Raw genomic sequence first — 19,621 nt, 5'->3', positions numbered from 1 at the left:
GCAGGCAGAGGCAGTGAGCCTCAGAGATGACATTTAAAAGTTGAATAACAGTTACTTTTACATACAATAACTACCCAGTATTTTTGTGACTAAAAGCCAACTTCTAACCACGTTGACCACTCATACAGTCCTGTGGCTGTAAGAATTTAATCGGATGTAACATGAAATAAGTATTTTTTCAGGTAACAAAGCCATCTTTGGAAATTTTTCTACAAAATACATTTTTTCCATGTTTTAAGCTCATAGTAGCACACACATTCTGCTTATGAAAGTAGAAATGTCAACAAATCCCAAAACATCTGGGTCCAGGGCAAAGGCTCAGTGAGTACAAGTGCATGCTGTGGAAGGACAGAACACTAGTTTTCTGACCACCACACGGGCACTACAGTATGCATGCACCTGCATTCACACATACACTCATGCTTTGTTTGTATGTATGTATGTATACAATCTGCTATGCTTTAGTTAAGCCACTCACGTTGAATCATAAGTATACACACAGATTATCATCTGTACACACACAATCTAATGTTGCATCTCTCTATAATTTATGCACAAATGCTCAATGATCATCAGCTAAAACTGCCGGGATTTAACTGAAAAGTAAAGGTTCTGAATACTGTTAGGGAAACCGGCCATACAATCTTCAGTCTCGGACACAGGAGCAGAGTTTTCTCTGCTCTAAAGCTACACTTTTAAACTCTCTGTGCCTGCCTGCCTGCATGTTTATGAGTGCAGAAGCCTGAGGAGGCCAGAGTTGGACCCAGGAACTCCAAGTACAGTCAGTTGTGAACTGCTTGACATGGCTGCCAGGAGGTGGGCTCCAGTCCACTGGAAGAGCAGCGCTCCTGTCCACTGAAGCACAGTGCTTTGGTCCACTGAAGAGCAGTGCTCTGGGCTAATGGAAGATTAGTTCGTGCTCTTAAGCAAGAAGCCACCTCTCCAGCCTGTAGAGCTGTCTTAAATGCGCACTAGGTTTTCTACGTGGTATTTCCCAAACACAGAATTTTCAAAACCAAATGAGTAAAATCTCATCCTACCCTCTTGCCTACCTAAGTGACGGGTGTGTATTTACTAGACTCTGCCTGCCTAAATCAGCCCTTGGCTTACCTGCTTCCCCCATTACATCCTGGATCCAGCCCGACTTGGTAAGATCAGTGTCAGTAACTTAACCATGCCAAGCTCCCAGGGAATGCAGCAGTGTGCTGTCCTGTCGTTCAACTTTAAAGCCTGCGATTTACTTACGACAGCTCATTAGGAATTGTTGTCTAAACTTTCTGGGGCAGCTGTTTCATTCTGAGTGACACTAATTTAAGTATAACATTTTCCTGGGAGAGCATTTGTTCTGTGAAACCAGCCTTAGAGCCAACCTGTCACGGCCATCAGTGAGCACTCTAGTTGCTGACTGTGGATTAGAAGTCAGTCACACTACAGTCCACTCCAAGTGCATGGAAAAGAAGAAAGAAAAATGAAAGGTGAAGAATGGGTGTGTTTATTAATTCCTAGTGACCACGACTACACCTGGAATCAGTATGCCCACAGCAGCTATCTGAACACCTGGTCTAAGCACAGCCAGTATTAATAAACTCTTTAATACATTTCTAAAAAGAATGCTTCAAAGAAGCTTTACATACATGAATTCAAAAAAATACACTGGAAGCTTCCACATTTTCCACACAATCCTTAAAAAACCCAGACACTTGCACCACAGAGAGGAAGGAGGCAGCTTCTGTCATTACTGCTGTTTTTTTGGTTTCTTCGTTCGTACTTTTTTCTTTTGTCCTTTCTTCTTTTTCATGAGAATTGCCTTTTCTCCAATAAATGCATTCTTGGAGTTCCCTGCGTCTTTGGTAGTAGCATTAAGTGTTTGCTTAGGTTTTCTGGCATCCTTCAAGATGGGATTTGAATTTTGTTGCTTTAGTTTTTCTTTATTAACAGAACGCATGACTCTCAGTTTTCTCCCCATCAGCTCAGAGTTATTCAACTTCAAAGCAAGATGAACAGCGTCTGTGTTCTGTAATAAGAAGAAGAAACACTAATTTCCACCAGAAACTCCTAAGTAAGAAGCCTACTAAGGTCAGAGTTGAAGCCTGCACAGACTCCCTTCAGCTCTAAGCCCAGAGGTCAGCCCGGGGTCTGGCAGCCCTGCTTGAGGCCCTGGCTGCTCGTGTTCCACTCAAGGTCGCCTGGTGGCACTTAAACTGCCTCACCAAATGCTGGAATCACAACCACAGGTAAAAAAGAAAACAGCTCATAACCCAACTTTCTGTAAAATTTCTGTTGTAAGTAGAAAGCAAGAAACTCTCCACGTCCCTGGGGTGTGGGACTAGAGACAAGAGTTCTTCCTGAGTCCAAAATCCTGTTCTATTCCACACAGAACCATTAATAGGACTGGAGAGATGGCTCAGTGGATTAAGAGCACTGCCTGCTCTTCCAGAGGTCCTGAGTAAAATTCCCAGCAACCACATGGTGGCTCACAACCATCTGTAATGTGATCTGATGCCGTCTTCTGCAAATAAAGTACTCATATACAATAAACAAACAAACCAACAAACCATTAACACCATTTTGAATGTTCAGGAGGTGTTGGAAGAGCCCTTTGAGCTTCTCAAAGAGGCAAGTCACACTGAGACACAGAGCTAGAACAGAGCACAGCTGAGCGTGGTGCAGCACAGGTGTCTCACTTAGTACTTAAGGGTACATGCTGCTCTTACAGAGAATTGGAGTTCAGTGCCTAGCCCCATGCTAGGTGCTCAGAGCCACCTAGAACTCCAGCTCCGGGGATCCCACATCTCTGGCATAGGCATCTACACTCACATGCACATATCCACACACAGGTCATACACATCCCTACTAAAAACAGTAAAAACGAATCTAGGTGCCATCAAGTGGTAGGTTATGTTCTTTACTGCTAAAGAATATGCGGAAACACTGATTAACGGTCACTGAGTGGACGGTCAGGGGTCTGCTTCGGGTCACAGAAGGTACAATTCTGAGGTTTTAGTTCCTCTAGTAACCCAACACCAAGAATATTACTTAGCACTGTCGGCTGGCACAAACAATGGAACTACAGTGTATTGCTTGGGACAGCTACAGCCACAGCGCTCTTGTTATGAATTTAGCGTCCTTAGTCAGAACCTGGGGGTTGAAATGATGGCCCATCTCCAAGATGACACAGCAGCGACAGCCTCGCCCAGTGTTTCAAAGAGCATCAGCAAGTGTCTCCCATACCTCAAAGAGCACGTAGCCAAAGCCTCGGCCGACTCCAGTGAGTGGGTTCCTCACGATCCTCACTGCTACAATGCTTCCGCAGTCCAGAAAGTGCTCCTCCAAAGCAGACTCTTCAACCTCTACAACAGACCCAAGCACAACTGAGGTGCGCTCTCCATCAAAGCTGGGGAGGTTGAGAATGCTGAGTTAAGGAAGCCCTGTGCACACAGCATGACACAACTTGCTGCTGCTGCTCTCTTTCCTTTTCAGACAAGGTCTCTCTGGGTAGCACTGGCTGTACTAGAACTCACTCTGTAGACCAGGCTGGCCTCTAACTCAGAGATCCACCTGCTTCTGCCTCCTGAGAGCTGGGATTGAAGGTGTGCGCCACTGTCCTGCAGCTGTGTTTGGTTTGGTTTGATGTGGTTTTTCGAGACAGGGTTTCTCTGTGTAGCCTTGGCTGTCCCAGACTCCCTCTGTAGACCAGGCTGGCCTTGAACTCACAGTGATCCACCTGCCTCTGCCTCCTGAGTGCTGGGATTAAAGGCGTGTGCTACCACTGCCCGGCCTACAACAAGCTTCTTAAAGTTAGTCATAAGCAAATCATTTAACTACTCATCTGACTGTGTGGGCTCTGGTGGTCAGGGCACTGAACTCAAAGCCCCACAAATGCAGGGAGGAGCTCGGCCCCAACAGCCCAGCTCCTTCTAAAGTCCCCTCTGAGCAGCTAAACCGGCCTTCACCTTTCAATCTTCCTGCACTGGCCCCGAGTAGCCAGGATGAAAGGCACACAGTAAAGCACCACACAGAATCACTGAAGTTCCTTTTGCCGTTTCTCACTGTGCTGGTAATGAACTCATGCACTGCAGGCCCCTGGCCACTGACCTGCTATTCTAGAGGGGTGCTAATTCAGAACATGGCTGTTCTGGCAAGAGAGCGCCTTCAAAAATCTAGGTCTGTGTGACCTAGAAAAGCTTAAGTCCAGGTGCGGGAATATATGGCTTTAATCCCAAACAATGAAGGTAAAGTTAGTTTGTAGAAAGAAGCTCCCTTGTTTGAAAATGTCTAATTAAGTGGCAGAAAAGGTGACAAATCAGAGAAGATTTGACAGAATAGGATACGTTCAACACTCATGAGAAGAGAGAGGAAAGGGAAGCTCCTTAGGAGGCAGTTTTACCAGGACAGTAATAGAGAGAGAGGCTGCAGAGAGAGAACTCAGGTGAAGACAGTGAGCCAGGAAATGAGAAGAAGCCAGAAGGTTAGAGCAGGTTGGGGAGTTAGTCTGAGGCCAAGCAGAGCAGTTCCATGCAGAGAGAGAAGCCAGACTGAGTCAGTCACCTGGGTGAAGAGTTTGAGCCAGAACAGCTGAGCTGAACCAGGCAGCCCAGAGCTCAGAACAAGTCAGGGTGAGCTCATTAAGCAGTAAGGCTCAGAGGCTGAAAACACTCTAGGCCTAGGTTAGACTGTACGGAGGCTGGAAGCTTCTAGGACTAGGCCTAGGCCAGCAGGAGGAGGGAGTGAGCCTACCAGACCACAGCTGAGCCAGGAGAATAAAATTACTTTTACATGCAGTCATTTATTAACGATAGTTATGCTTTCATTTGTTTAAGCAAACTTACTGTAAGGAAGATTCCCCACAAACACTGATCGCTTGTCCCTCTGAAACAAAATACGGATGAATAAAAACCATCAGTGTGTTAGAAAAGAGAAACCACTACACAGCACCCCGCCCCACATTCCTCTCTCCCCTGGTACCCCCCTGACCCCCACATTCCTCTCCCCTGGCTGTAGTCATACGCCTGTGCATGTCTGTCTCTTGCCTTCCCTCTGCACAATGAGCACCAGAGGAGAGACTTCATTCACAGTGGCACTCACAGGCAGTGCTTAGGGAAGACCTGCAATTTACAAGTTTTGCCTGTGAGGAGCCAATTGCAAACACTTTGAGCTCTAAAGCAGGGGTTCTCAACCTGTGGGTCATGGCCTCTTTGGGGGGTCAGATGACCTTTTCACAGGGGGTTGCCTAACACTACCCGAAAACACGGATATTTACATTCTAATTCATAACAGCAGCAAAATTACAGTTATGAAGTAGCAATAAAATTTATGGTTGTAGTCACCGTATGAGGAACTGTATTAAAGGGTCACACGGTTAGGAGGGTGACAACACTTAGAGTGAAGGTCACATGATCTCCATTGCAACTTCTCACAGCTTAAGAACAGAAACCAACATGTGGTGTGCCCGGTGGCGGGTGGGTATGTCCTGAGCACCAGGGCGTGCTGACCCTCTGTGGTACGCTCAGCCAAACCCGAGGTTTTGCTCTAGCTGCTGCTCTCCTTCTCTAACTAGGGAACCCTGACACCAAGAGGAGCACAGCTCTGCTAGCTGACTCTACAGCGCTTCCTTGTCTGAAGATCACTTCACTCCAGCTCCTGGACAAGGCCTGGACATTTCAGGAATGAGGCAAAGCAGGGTTCACGGCCTGCCCGCTCACCCACCTACCCAACAGGATGCTGAGCCCTAATGCACCCATGAACCACAGCAAGCTCTTGCCCTTCCCTGATCAAGTTTATGAAAATTCAGTCCCCAGTGCCTACACCTCACAGACAGTGCCCATGCAAATTCAGTCCCCAGTGCCTACACCTCACAGATAGTGCCTATGAAGTTTTCCTGCCCAGGTTGTGTGTGTGTGTGTGTGTGTGTGTGTGTGTGTGTGTGTGTGTGTGTGTATTGTTTGTTTGTTTGTTTTGTTTTTCAAGACAGGGTTTCTCTGTGTGTAGCCTTGGCTGTCCTAGACTTGCTTTGTAGACCTGGCTGGCCTCGAACTCACAGCGATCCACCTGCCTCTGCCTCCCAAGTGCTGGGACTAAAAGCGTGCACCACCATGCCTGGCCCAGGTAAATCTTTTAAGAGTCATATGAGATTTGTTGCCCTGGAAACCCTCCTTGTCCTTTCTTGTTGGCTTGTCCCCAGGTGTCCCATTCCCGAGTGGACAGAGCATCCCGTGTTTATGATACATTTACCATAAAACAGAGCCACTGCCTGTCCCCTGTGTCTCCAGCACATACCGAGCAGAAGCCTCAGACTGGGCTCCTTACCTCTAACAAATAACAACTGGTTTCTAGATGGATCTCAGGGTACAGCCCAGTGTGGCCCAAACTGCGTGATTCTCTGCCTCTGTGCCCAAGCACTGACACAGTGAAAGCTACCAGCTTAATGTGACAACTTCTCTGACTTCAGCCTGTTAAGAAAGGTGCTAAACTTTCTCTAACATCTGGTCATGGGGAGGAGCACCTTCAAGTGGAAAGTGACTTGTTTGTAACAGCAACCTTCCCCTGAGTCGGGCACCAGTAACTGGGGCCCTGAAGAACAAAGGCCTCCTTCTCCATTTCCTCCTGCGCACACAATTGCTTCCACCTTTCCACAAGGCTCCTGTTAAGATCTTTAGACAAATCACATTCTACTTACAGAGGCGGTTTCTGATGCCAGATCAACTCGAATTCGAAATCCTTCTGCAATCTGGGCCCCATTTCTAATTATAAAGACAAGGGGAAATGGCTGTTTAAAATGAGGGCCTAATTAAGGAAGCTGCTGTAATGAGGCCAAGCCCAGCATCTCCACAGGACAGAGGCCGGTACGAACTCAGCCCCAGGCACAATCAATCACCTTTGCAGCGCTTTTGCAGCAGCACTCTCCTCCTTAAACACGACATACGCGTTGATGCTTTTCTGGTCTGGATGAAATTTACGTCTACAGAGAAAACAGAAGGAAAAATAGATCATGTAAAACTTGTTAACCTCAAACTCCAGAAAAAAGAAAAACCTAATTTTGTTGTCTCCAATCAATACATTACAAGACTTTCAGAGTAGAAGCTCCACATTTAAGAAAAGATACGATGATTTGAAAAAGAACACAGACATATAAAGGTACCACAAAGAACCAGGAGCCCACACGTGCCTGGGAGTCATCACTGCGAAGGAGTGCTAGGAACGGGACACCCACGTGTGTCAGCGCAGAACAATAGAGGGATTAGAAATGTCACCCTGGCTTTAACTCTGTGCCTACCAAAACTGTTCTTTTTCACTTCAAGATACACGCACAGGAAGTGCACAAGCACAAATGGCAAGGACACAGCTACCAAGCCCCGGCAGCGGCCACCACCCAGGGGCCCATCCTTGCTTCTGATGGTCATCACCACGCCCACTTCCTCATGGCCAGCTTCCCTCTTACAGTATAGCTTACAGCCCTGTCTCCTCCTACACACACTTGTTTGTCCGTTCTCCGTCAATCTCTGCCGCATCTTTTGACCTGCATTGTTTCCCATGGCCTGGACATCTTTGGACCTGCATCCCTTCCCACGGCCTGGGCTCTGCAGCCTGAGATGGACATTTTTCATCTGCACTTTATAAACTCACTACTGAAACCAAAGGTTGCTCTGGCTCGGTCATGGCCCCTTTCAGTACCACAGTAAGTGTTGTGACCTTTCTCAGCAAGGCATATGACAGCTGCTCTCCACGCCTGTGAGTGTGTTCACACATGGAGCGGGTATGTGGGGAAGCCAGATGTCTCATCTCTCTTCGCTCAAGTGTTGTCTGCCATTTTTATTTGTGTATATTTTGGAGACATTTGTTTATTTTGTTGGAGGTGGAGGGATGAAGCTGCACACTCATGTGGAGGCAGAGGACAACTCACGGGAATTAACCCTTTCATGTGGGGTTCAGGGACTGAGCTTACGTTCTCATGCTGGCAAGGCAGCCATTTAATTGACTGGACCATCTCCCCAGGCTCTTTTCACATTTAATGACTGTGGCTGCTGCTGCTGCCCAAGACTTACTCTTGCAAAGGGTACTGTGATATGAGTGTGATTCCGCAGAAAAGAGTAATATGTGTGGTCAACAGACTGGGGCTGGAGAGTGGCTCAGTGGTCAAGAGCAGCACCTGCTGCTCCTGAAGAGGAGTGGGGTCAGTCCCCAGCACTCTCAGGGCAGCTCCAGCCCCAGGGATGTGACACCCTTCTCTGGCCTCCTCGGACAGCAAACACACAAACACACACACACACACACACACACACACACACACACACACACGGTGCAGCTCCAGTCTCAGGGCTTTAACACCCTTCCCTGGCCTCCTCGGACAGCAAACAAACACACGCACGCACGCACGCACGCACGCACGCACGCACGCACGCACGCGCACACCCACACACATACACACGGTGCACATACACACATGCAGGCAAAACCACCACACACATAAAGCTTAGAGAAAGCACTAACACTGGCTTGCAGTGGTCACTGGTGCTTGCCTACAGACGTCAACCTACTGCTGAAGGAATAAAAAGGCCAACACACAAATGAGCACCATTAAGAAGAGAACCGGTAAACAGTGCCAGGCACAGCACATGACATGTTGCAACACACTATACCATCTGATAGTCTTCTCTCTCTTTTTTTAAATTGAAAAACAAAACAAAACTATTTTTCAGTCCAGGTGTGGTGGGAGGGCTACACAGGGAAACCCTGTTTCATGAAAAAAACAAACAAAAAGACCAAAAAAACATTTTTTAAGGTTTCTTTTTTATTTATTATTATGTATACAGTGTTCTGTCTACACTGCACCAGCGGAGGGCACCAGATCTCATTATAGATGGTTCTGAGCCACGACGTAGTTGCTGGGAATTGAACTCAGGACCTCTGGAAGAGCAGACAGTGCTCTTAACCGCTGAGCCATCTCTCAAGCCCCCGTCGCGCCCCCCCCTGCCAAATTTTTTTCTCACACCATGTAGTCTAATCAGTTTCCCCTCCCTTATCTTCTACCAGAGCCTTCCCACCATCCAACTCCATACCTTCTCTCTTAGGAAACAAACAAAAAACCTAACACACATACAAACACAAAAAACCCACAAAATCAGAACCCAAAATATATAAGCAAAAAACCACTTGGCGGGGGAGGGGGGAGGGGAGCGCACCAAGCAAAGCAATATGAGAGCAAAGAACGAAACCAACCAGCCTCAGAGACAGCACCGAGTGTTCTGCATTCGCCATGCACTGCTGGGTGCAGGCCTCACTAAATGTGGCACACTCAGAAAGACTCCATTGGAGAGGACTAGTTTTCCCAGGTGAGCAGTTGGCTCTCGTGCACAGCTTCTGGGGTGGGGGCTCATGTCCACCCACCCCAGCCCTGGGACCCACATGGCTTGGACCTGTGTGTGCTGCCAGAGTCTCTGACTTCCTATGTACAATCTGGCTGTTCTCTATTGAGAAAAATGGCTGATTTGTTAGATGTGAAGTACAGCCAAGCACTGAGCTGGACATTTCACATGTGTCTCTAAGAAGCTGAGGTGTGTGCCAGTGATCAAAAAGCTCACATGCAGGCTGGAGAGATGGTCAGAGGTTAAGAGCACTGGTTGTTCTTCCAAAGGTCCTGAGTTCAATTCCCAGCAACCACACAGTGGCTCACAACCATCTATGATGACATCTGGTGCCCTCTAGGCACACATGCAGGCAGAGCGCTGTATAAATAATGAATGAATGAAGCTCACATGCTAGCCCACGACAGAACTCAGTCTGGGGAACTCCAGCACCTAAATCTCTCTCCACAACACACTCAGTTGCTGACAAGCGCAAAGCTGACAACACCCCAAGAACAAAGGAACAGACCGTGGCTTTGTTATTCTGTCTGACACCAGTGGCAGGCAGGTGGGTCTGCTTGGCCTTGCATCGGCCTCAATGGGGAATCAGGAACCACTACTCACACCCAGGGCTCGGCTTCCGCTACAACACAGAAGCCAGACAGAACAGCTCTCCTACTGTGGCCGAAGCCGTCAGAGGGGACAGCAGCCAGGCTCCTCTCTCCACAGCAGTAGCAGCATGGTTGAGTCCCAGCCAGAGCCCTAGAGGTCACTGATGCTGGAGGGGGACCATGCAGAATCCCCCCAACTCTGACCTGAGCTAATGTCCACAGGAAGATGGAGAGTGGGCAGGAGACCCAGAGCCCGGCTATGGTCACTGGCCCACGGCCCACCCACGTCCTCCCCCAGATGCAGATGGCAGAGATGCTGTGGGGAGGGGCGGTCAGCCTGCCAGTCAGGGCAGAGACAAGAAAGACTCCAGGGCTAGAAGGACAGGACAGGGGAACGTCTCGTCAGCAAGATGGTGAAGCTCCATCAAAGGCAAAAGGCTGAGCCTAGTCTACAAAATGGCTCAGTGAGAGAACACGTCTGCCACCAACACTGACGGCCTGTTGATCCTGTAGTACTCAAACGGCGGTAGAGAAACAACCCCCACTAGCACGCTGCAGCACACGCACGCCCACACACATACACATAATAACCACTGCAGCACGGCAGGGGTGGGGAGACTGGCTGCCACAGCAAGGAGGGGCTGACCACAGCCTGTGACGCTCTGAGACTCGTCCAGGACGGCAAGCCTTGCCCACATTCCCACCACACCTCAGCTGCACCCAACGGCTCTATACTGGATCCTCAATGAGAAATGTCCTACGCTTTTGATCCTTTAGGAGACACCAAAGCTTTTGCATGCAGAATATGAAACTCTGCCCTGCCCCATCTGTCTGTCTGTGTCTGCCCCTCTCCCTCTCTGTCAGAAACAAGAGGAAAAAGACAGTAGAAAACAGGTGAGGATTTTACAATACTTGACCAAATACACAAATACCCAGTAAGTACATAATAAATATTTGCTGTATTAGAATTGTGAGAAAACACAGAAGCGCTGCGTGAAGCCTTCAGAAAGGCTGACACTGAGTGGCTGGCAGCACCTGGGGTTGATGAGGACGTGAACACCTGGCGTTCTCACCCAGGACTGATGGAAAATGAAACCATAGGAAAACAACAGCGTGGTCAGTGGCTATTTTTCAGGAAGCTAAAACACGCCTACTATAAGACACAGCCATCCTACCTCAGGGACCTTCTCAGACATAAACTGGACACAGATGGCTTTTTTAAGTCCTTTATGCGTGAAAGGTAAAAGCTGAGATCACCTGAATGCTGAAGGGCTAGCCCACGACCAAACTTTCCTAATCCACACAGGGAGACAGTGCTGACAAAGTCATGCTTTTTGAGGAAAGTCAGACCAGAAGATATAGTAGGGTGGATTGTGTGTATCATAAACTTACTTTATTGCAGCCAACTTTTTGGTTAGTGTTCCCTCTGCTGGCATCTTTTAAAAAGAAAAAAAAAAGATATTAAAGATTTGAATTTGAGGTATCTTTCAAACTGATTAACATTTTTATTGTCCCCTTTTTTTCCGTGCTGGACACTGATCTCAGGGCTTCCTGCCAACACGTGGTCTCTCTCTGCTACACCCCAGCCACAGAAGTTACATTTTAGTAACTTTAGTAGGAGCCAAAATATTGTAAGCACGTGTAACTCATAACTCAAAACACTTTAGGGAAATCAAGTCAGAAACAACTACCCTAATACTTGTGCAAAGGACTTTGAGAAGCAGGCGTGGCGGTGCACACCTACAGTGCTGTGATCCCAGCACTCGAGAGGATGAGGACTGTAACGTCACCCTCAGCTACAAGTTAGAGTTCAAGGCTACAGGCGGCCCTGACTCAAAACTGAAGGGGGGCGGGCGTGAGGATGAAGACACGGAATTCCATAGACAACATCACGCTCAACGGTCTCTCCACACGAGCCAGGCACGAGTATGGACATCGCACGCTCAACGGTCTCTCCACACGAGCCAGGCACGAGTATGGACATCGCACGCTCAACAGTCTCTCTCACACGACCCAGGCACGAGTATAGACACCGCACGCTCAAAGTACAGACTGATTCCAAGACGATGAAGAGTTGAGAAAAATATGCTGAAAACAGTTTTATAAAGTAAATGGCGGGGGCAACATTTATACATTAAACCGTGTAATTTAAAATGTCTAAACTGGTAATGAGGAAATATGGTTTCCTCTGCATCTAAGAGACAGTATATTCCCCATGGGCAATAGATTAGTGCTGCCTTATTTACTTCAGAATGCAGCTGAGGGTAATCCTGATCTTGGTCCTGTGGAGCACACCCCAGGAGGACCAAGGACCCCTTACAGTAAACACAGTAAGAAGCAAAAGTGACAAAGGAGCAGCTGTGGGAAGGGTCACACAGGCCAACAAAACAAGTGGCTTCAGTTCAGGGCGGCAGGTAAAGAGCCCACAGGCCACCACACGCCTGTCGCCCATGGTGGGGTATAACGAGAGGAGGCTGAATAGAGGAACCGCAGAACAGTCAGCTTGTCTAATGAGGAAATAAAATGGCCAGAGACATGGCTCAGCAGTAAAGAACACTGGGTATTTTTCTAGAGGACCCAACTACCACAACTGTCTGTAACCCCAGTCAGTTCCAGGGGGGGTCTCATGCCCTCTTCTGGCCTCCCGGAGCACTGCAAGCACATGATGCAGAGACACGCTTGGAGTACATGTAAAACACCCACTGAAACACATAAACATAAATCTTAAAAAGAGATTACAAATAAAAATTAAAACTTTTTTCTTTTCTTTTGTTTTTAAATAAAAACTTGAAAAAGAAGCCATGAGTAGACATAGGCCAAGGAGAAAAGAAAGAACTGACTCAACTAGGTAAGGCCGCCATGTGAAAAGCAAACGGAGGAAGTAACAGGCCAGATGTGCCAGAGCAGTTAAATAAAGGGCATGCCACATGCTGCAGGGTAAACACAGGAGCCCCACAACTAGTGTGGGTCAGGAGAGTGGGAAGAGGGCTCAGCAGAGCAGACAGAACAGGTGGAAACAGTGGGAACAGAATAAGCCCACTGACAGACATGATGAGGACCGTCAAGATCTTCGGTGAGGACCACAGGCAGTTTGTTCTGTGGGGCGCCTGGCAACCCTCTGGGATGCCTTAGTTGGATGGGGGAGAGTCTGCAAGCGCTAGGGTGTAATCCAAGGGAGGTGGCAAATCATCCTGAGCCACAGGAAGCTGCAGCAGCAACAGAGCCTTCTAGCCCACACCTGAGTGGTGTGGAGACTGAGAAACCAGAATGCCTGGCAAGCATCCACTGCTGATGTACGATCTCAGCTCCAGAAACCCTTAGAGTCACGTAAGGAAGCTGTTAAAACAAGGTAAGCAGCCAGGCGTGGTGGTGCACGCCTGTAACCCCAGCACTCGGGAGGCAGAGGCGAGCAGATCACTGTGAGTTTGAGGCCAGCCTAGTAACCCTGGAAAGAAAGAAAGAAAGAAAGGAGGAAGGAAGGAAGGAAGGAAGGAAAGAAAGAAAGAAAGAAAGAAACAAGGTAAGCACTACCTATACATGCTAATTAGACTAAAAATAATTTTTAAAAACATGCTGCTGGGTGTGATGGCACACCTTTAGTCCCAGCCCTGAGGAGGCAACATATGAATTTCTGTAAATTCTAGACCAGCTTCTCTTATTTAGTGAGTTCCAGGATCGTGAGATTCTTTCTCAAAACAAACAGAAACCTACATTTTGCTGGAATTTCATCCTCTGAGAACATTAGCACAGCTGTACAAGTGCACAAGCACTGCCTGCAGCAGTCACACTCGTGTGCACACAGTATTTGCCACACTCGCATGCACACAGCACTCGTCAGGCTATAAGGTTGGTGAGGAGCAACCCTCCGCCTACTCTGCTGACAGCAGAGACAGTCACCGCCTGGCCAGCACACTGCAGGGCTAGCCTTGGTGACAGCTGTCACCGTACTGTGTGAGCTCATGCAGGTGCCCACCAGGAGCAGACTCAGCAGTGGGCACTGGCACCAAGAGGCTGAAGGTTTGGATCACAGACACAGCACAGTGACTTACGCAGTTTTCAGGGGAGAGGGCACTTACCACAGAACGAAATCGTACGGATTCTACTTGTCCATACTCTTTAAAAAACGACTTCAGCTTCTAAAATAAACAATATACACATGAATGTTAGCCAACACCTGAACATCTGTGTCACAAGAGGAGTGATGTGAACTTAAGAAGATTCCAGAACCAGGTGTAGTAGCATGCGTGTTATCCCAGCACCAGACACACAAAGCAGAGTCAAGAAGATGAAGTGTTCATGTCCACTGTCTAAAAACCAAACAACAGAAAAAGCAGAAGAGACAGATGCCTGTTCAGCTGGATGAACAAAAACATTTCACAGAAGCTTGGGAAGAGGAAAAGCACCTCAGGCCTGCACTCGATCAGGCTCACATGTGCACCCAGTCAGGACTGCAGGCGATCAGGCTCACATGCGCATCCAGTCAGGCCTGCAGGCGATCAGGCTCACATGTGCACCCAGTCAGGACTGCAGGCGATCAGGCTCACATATGCACCCAGTCAGGCCTGCACTCGATCAGGTTCACATGCGCACCCAGTCAGGCCTGCACTCGATCAGGCTCACACTCGCACCCAGTCAGGCCTGCACTCGATCAGGCTCACATGTGCACCCAGTCAGGCCTGCACTCGATCAGGCTCACACTCGCACCCAGTCAGGCCTGCACTCGATCAGGTTCACATGCGCACCCAGTCAGGCCTGCAGGCGATCAGGCTCACACGCGCACCCAGTCAGGCCTGCACAAGAGCTGCATATGTCAATGCTTGTCATCTGTGAGACACTGGAGGCTGGACTTGCACCTTGCACATACCCTCCGATCTTGTCACACTGGTGTAACACTGTGCCTTTAAAGGACGCTGTTACACAGGGAAATAAATTCTCCAGCTGTCCGATGGAGACTACCAGTGTGCGGAGGATCTAGTCGGTCATTTCGGGGCGTTATTTAGGACTATCTCAAGATGTGAAGAGCATACATGATTTTACAGGTAGAACAACACTTTCTACAGCGGCTGAGATATGGCTCTGTTGTTAAGACTGTTTGCTTTTCTAGAACTCCAGTGCCAGAGGCAGGCAGGTCTCTAGGGGTTCGAGGCTAGCCTGCTGTAAGCGAGTTCTAGGATAGCCAGGGCTACATAGAAAGATGCTGTCTCAAAACAACAACAATGATTTCTACATCTATTTCTAATTAAAAAGCCATTTCCTGTATGGATACTCGTGCAGAGCGACACACCATCACACTCCTCTCCTCTGAGCCCTTATGACCAGCAAAGGAGATGCAGAGGGAGGGCCACACCATGGTCTCTGCTCCTAGCACGTGGGAGGTGGAGGCAGAAGGATTGCCGTGAGTTGGAGTAAAGACACAATGAGATCCTACCTCAAGCCCAGAAGGGAGGGCTGGAGAGATGGCTTGGGAGTTCAGAGGCCCTGAGTTGGGTTCCCAGGACCTATATGTGGCTTACAATCGCCTGTTACTTCACTTCCAGGGATCTGATACTTTGTTCCGACCTCCGCAGGCACCAGGCACACATGTAGTGCACACACATACATGCAGGCAAAATACTCATACACACAAAAAATCCAAGAAGTAGATTTTTAAAAGGACAGTACATGGTATCTTTATAAATCAAAACTAGGGGACAGAATACAAGTCACACTGTTTTCTAGCCTGCTTTAATATTGTTTGTTTGTTTTTCTGACAGTGTTTCTCTGTGTAACCTTGCCTGTCCTGAACTCACTTTGTAGTGCCTGGCCTCGAACTCACAGGCGTTGTACCACCAATCCCAGCTGCCTGCTTTGTTTTTAAAGAAGGAGAATACAGATTCATCGTTCCAAAGATGAGCAGGATTTGCCTGAGAACTGCTCACAGACTACCAGCCACATGCACACACACAAGGCTGTGTGAGCCCTGACTGCAGAAGGAACGGAATCTCCTCCTTACACACATGAGCCCTTGCTGTGTCAGGCATCCTCTCCCGTGTGCAGGGCACAACAGTGAAGGAAAGAGAAATAGTTTACACTCTAGTTGCATTAACAAGAAGGAAGCTGAAGAGGAAAAAAAAAAGAAAAGAAAAGAAACAGCCCACTTCCATGTCAAACACGACCTCCAGGATGGGCAGTGGTGGTGCATGCCTTTAGCCCCGGGAAGCAGAGGCAGGCAGATCTCTTGAGTTGGAGGCCAGCCTGGTCTACAGAGTGAGCTCCAGGACAGCCATGGCTACACAGTTAAACTATGTCTTAAAAAAACAAAAGACAAATGAAATAAATATAAACAACAACAAAAATACAACCTTAGGAAGCCTGAATCACGGCTGGAAGTCAAGCCTCAGCACCGCCACAACACACGCACGCACGCAGCACGCAGGCCTGTGACCTATCAGGAAGGCATCAGCACCAGAACACACGAGTCACCACTAAGAGCTCATGACACGCAATCGCCTCACCGACTTCTCTGGGTCTACGCTGCCCCTCCCCACTCACCTTCTTGTTGCACGTGACAGGCAAATTGCCAACAAACACGGTCCTCTCATTTTTCAGGCGCTCTTCCTCAGGGTTGAGCGGGATTTTCGTTCTTTGGCCTCCATCAAGGCTGAGGGCAGCACCAGGGGCCCCTCCACCTGCCGCCTTCTCACGGGACTGAGGCCGTCTCCTCTTCTGCCCTTGCTCCTGGTGAATCTCCTCTTCTAAATCAGCACCTGCCAGAGCGCTTTCCCTAGATTTTAAGGAACAACCAGAGTCAAGTCAAAAACAAAGCAGCCAACAAAAGCCCAGCACCTGACAAAGCCGGTCCCGGCTCCTCACAGCAACTGACAGAGGACGCCAGAGTAATACCTGCTCAGCACTGTACCATAAGGTTAGTTAAAGAAAAGTAATAGTCCAGTCCCAATGCTTTGGGTGCTAGCCGGGTTAAGAGAGCACTGGCACACACTAACAAATGTGTGAGGGTGGGATGGGGATTAGTGCGATGGCTCAGCAGGTAAGGGCATCTTTCTCCCTGCTGGTGACCGCCCCTGTGCCCCAGGCCCCCTGTGGCCTATGCAGGGCTGAGAGAGTGGACTCCTGTGCGCTGGCCTCTGACTTCCACAAGCCACCCTGGTTTGAATGCACTGACACACGCATAGTAAAGCTACGGGGGTGGGGTGGGGTGGGGTGGGGTGGGGGGAGGCAAGGGGCGGGAAGGGATGGAGAAGATAGATTTGACGGAGTGGAAAGGAATGAAGAGCCAAGGCTTTGTGTGTGTGGTGTGGCTGTAACACAGAACCTGGGATACGGAAGGGCGAGAGTCAGAAGGTGAGGCACAGCCTAGGTTACACGGTGAGTTCAAGGCCCACCTGGGATGTAAGAAACCCCTGCCCGGGGGCTGGAGAGATGGCTCAGAGGTTAAGAGCACTGCCTATTCTTCCAAAGGTCCTGAGTTCGATACCCAGCAACCACATGGTGGCTCACAACCATCTATGATGAAATCTGGTGCCCTCATGCAGAAACACATGCAGGCAAAACACTGTATACTTACTAAATAAATCTTTAAAAAAAAAGAAAAGAAAATGTTTATGTCAATGAGGGAAATTTGGTTTCTAGGAAAACCAACTTCATGTTTGACTGACATGCCGAAAAACTGATGACATAAACCACAGGGTTACTTCCAACTTGCAGGGAGCAGTGATGGGCGTGAAGACGCAACAGGCTGAGCCCAGAGTAACAAGGGGCAGCAATGGATGCGAAGACCCAACAGGCTGATCTGGCCGTAACTGTTCACCTTAGATAAATGGGCTCTCCACAGGTTTAGTTCTGTCTACTATGAGACTTTATATATATAATGTCTCTTAATTTCCACAATATGCAATGAGAAAAAAAATTAAGATGAACTAGACAGGGTTTCTGTGTGTAACAGCCCTGGCTGTCCTGGACTCACTTTATACACCAGGCAGCGATCCGACTGCCCCTGCCCCCCAAGCGTGGGGATTAAAGGCGCGCGCCACCACTCGGCATGATGAACATTTTTTAAAAATGTTGCCTGATGTACTTAACATATCAAAAGGGAGAATTTCACCAACCTGTTTGCCAGCCTCTTGTCTGCGTCAGAAAGTTTCTTCTTTGCTTTCACTTTTCTCGCTGGCTCTTGCAAAACCGGCTTTTTAATACTGGGTGAGCTTTGCTCTTCTTCATCGTCAGTTTTTCTTTTTTTAGATGTTTCCTTTCAAAAGTTTGAAGTCATACTTAGTACCGCACGTTTTTAAAGATTCTGACCCTGAGACAGCGTGTTGTGGGATGTGCGCCTAATTCCAGGATATGAAGGCAGGAGCTGTGCCAGGCCAAGCAGGGAGTCCCTGTCTCCAAATCTCTGAGCAACACTGTGATGTCTTTCTACTTTGATCCTTCTCCCTCACCGGTCATAGAGAGAAGCAGAATATTGCTGACATTAGCCACGAAACCGTATTTGATGGGCTTGGTCTTACAAACGTGTAACTCCAGCTATTCAGTGGAAAGCTGAGGCAGGAGAATAGCATCTGGCCTACCGTGTGTGCAAAAAGTGGTTAGCCTGGGCTAGTGCCTGGGCAACTAGTGAGACCCTGAGTCAAAAATAAAAAGTAAAGTCCGAGCGGGCGGAGCAACCCTGTAATCTCAGCACTCCAGGGGCTGGAGGAGGATCAGGAGTTTAAAGATCATCCTCGGGTATGTAAGAGAATTTGAGGCTTACGTGGGCTACAGGAGACCCTGTCACCCAATAAATCGTGGTGAGGGTGAAGAGCCTGCCCAGCACAAGGGCCAGCCAGGCTGGGATACCCAGGACGCAGCCGGCGACTCACCTGGGGCGCAGGCACGAACACAGGGGGAGCCCGTGACTCCGCGGTGCTGAAGAGAGCCGCCAGCCGCCCCGTCCCGCCTCCAGGAGGGTGCTGGCCGCCCCGCAGGCTGTCGGCGACCTGTCCCACCAGGTAGGCGGCGTCCGCGTCCCCCACGGCGTCTCCAGGGCTCTGTCTGCAAACACAGGCACGCTCTCAGCCGCCCCGCGCGCACCCGCCGCCGCTCCCCGCCCACGCCAACGCCGCGCGCCACTCACCTCCGCTCCGGGATCTTCTTTCTCCCGCGTTCCTTCCTTCCTAAAGCCATGCTTACACAGGAGCTGCCAGATGGTTCCGGGTTCCGACTACTTCCTTCCGGGGCCTTTGCCTTTCCGGTCAGGACCACGCCCCTTCCTCGCCAAGCAGTCTGCGGCTGCGCAGAAGCCTTACCAGGCTTACTATTGAGGTGTGGGGACAGAAAGTTTGCTGAGGTAGTTCGTCTTGTTCCCTGCTCCTGTCATGACGGTCTAGGCTCTCGGGAGTGCGCGAAGTCTAGCGAGTACCTGAGGCCTGACGTGGGAGCGAGGGTCAGCTAAAGCCTGGCATGATGGCTCAGGCCTTTAATTCCAGAATTTGGGACCCAAGGCAGCTGGAGTTCCAGGCGAAATTTGACATTTTAAAGTTGGCAAAAACTAGTAGTTGGTGCTGGGCGTGGTGGCGCACGCCCTTAATCCCAACACGCGGGAGGTAGAGGCAGGAGGATCGCTGCGAGTTCGACGCCACCTTGGTCTACAGAGTAAGTCCAGGACAGCCAAGGCTACACAGAGAAACCCTG

The 19,621-nt window shown here is 49.1% G+C and overlaps 1 protein-coding gene across 1 annotated transcript; it reads right to left on the bottom strand.

Moving 5' to 3' along the window:
• Positions 1-1,471: 1,471 nt before the first annotated feature.
• On the bottom strand, positions 1,472-19,189 carry RBM34 (RNA binding motif protein 34). The gene is made up of 11 exons (XM_084756624.1): positions 19,065-19,189; positions 18,811-18,982; positions 18,058-18,197; positions 16,484-16,715; positions 14,029-14,088; positions 11,345-11,388; positions 6,875-6,958; positions 6,677-6,740; positions 4,830-4,869; positions 3,232-3,350; positions 1,472-2,014 (listed from the first exon to the last, which is right to left on the bottom strand). The coding sequence occupies exons 1-11, from the start codon at positions 19,112-19,114 to the stop codon at positions 1,736-1,738; spliced, it is 1,284 nt and encodes a 427-aa protein (XP_084612750.1). The 5' UTR covers positions 19,115-19,189; the 3' UTR covers positions 1,472-1,735.
• Positions 19,190-19,621: the final 432 nt, after the last annotated feature.

This window comes from Acomys minous (assembly GCF_964271855.1).
Source record: "Acomys minous genome assembly, chromosome: 14".
NCBI lineage: Eukaryota > Metazoa > Chordata > Mammalia > Rodentia > Muridae > Acomys > Acomys minous.
This window is presented reverse-complemented; position numbering and strand designations above follow the sequence as displayed.

Coding starts and splice junctions, on each gene's coding strand:
- RBM34 (XM_084756624.1), bottom strand. CDS start 19,114: ATGGCTTTAGGAAGGAAGGAACGCGGGAGAAAGAAGATCCCGGAGCGG. Junction 16,716..18,057: donor GACAAGAGGCTGGCAAACAG/GTTGGTGAAATT, acceptor CTTAAAATCTAG/GGAAAGCGCTCTGGCAGGTG. Junction 6,741..6,874: donor GCTGCAAAAGCGCTGCAAAG/GTGATTGATTGT, acceptor CTTTATAATTAG/AAATGGGGCCCAGATTGCAG.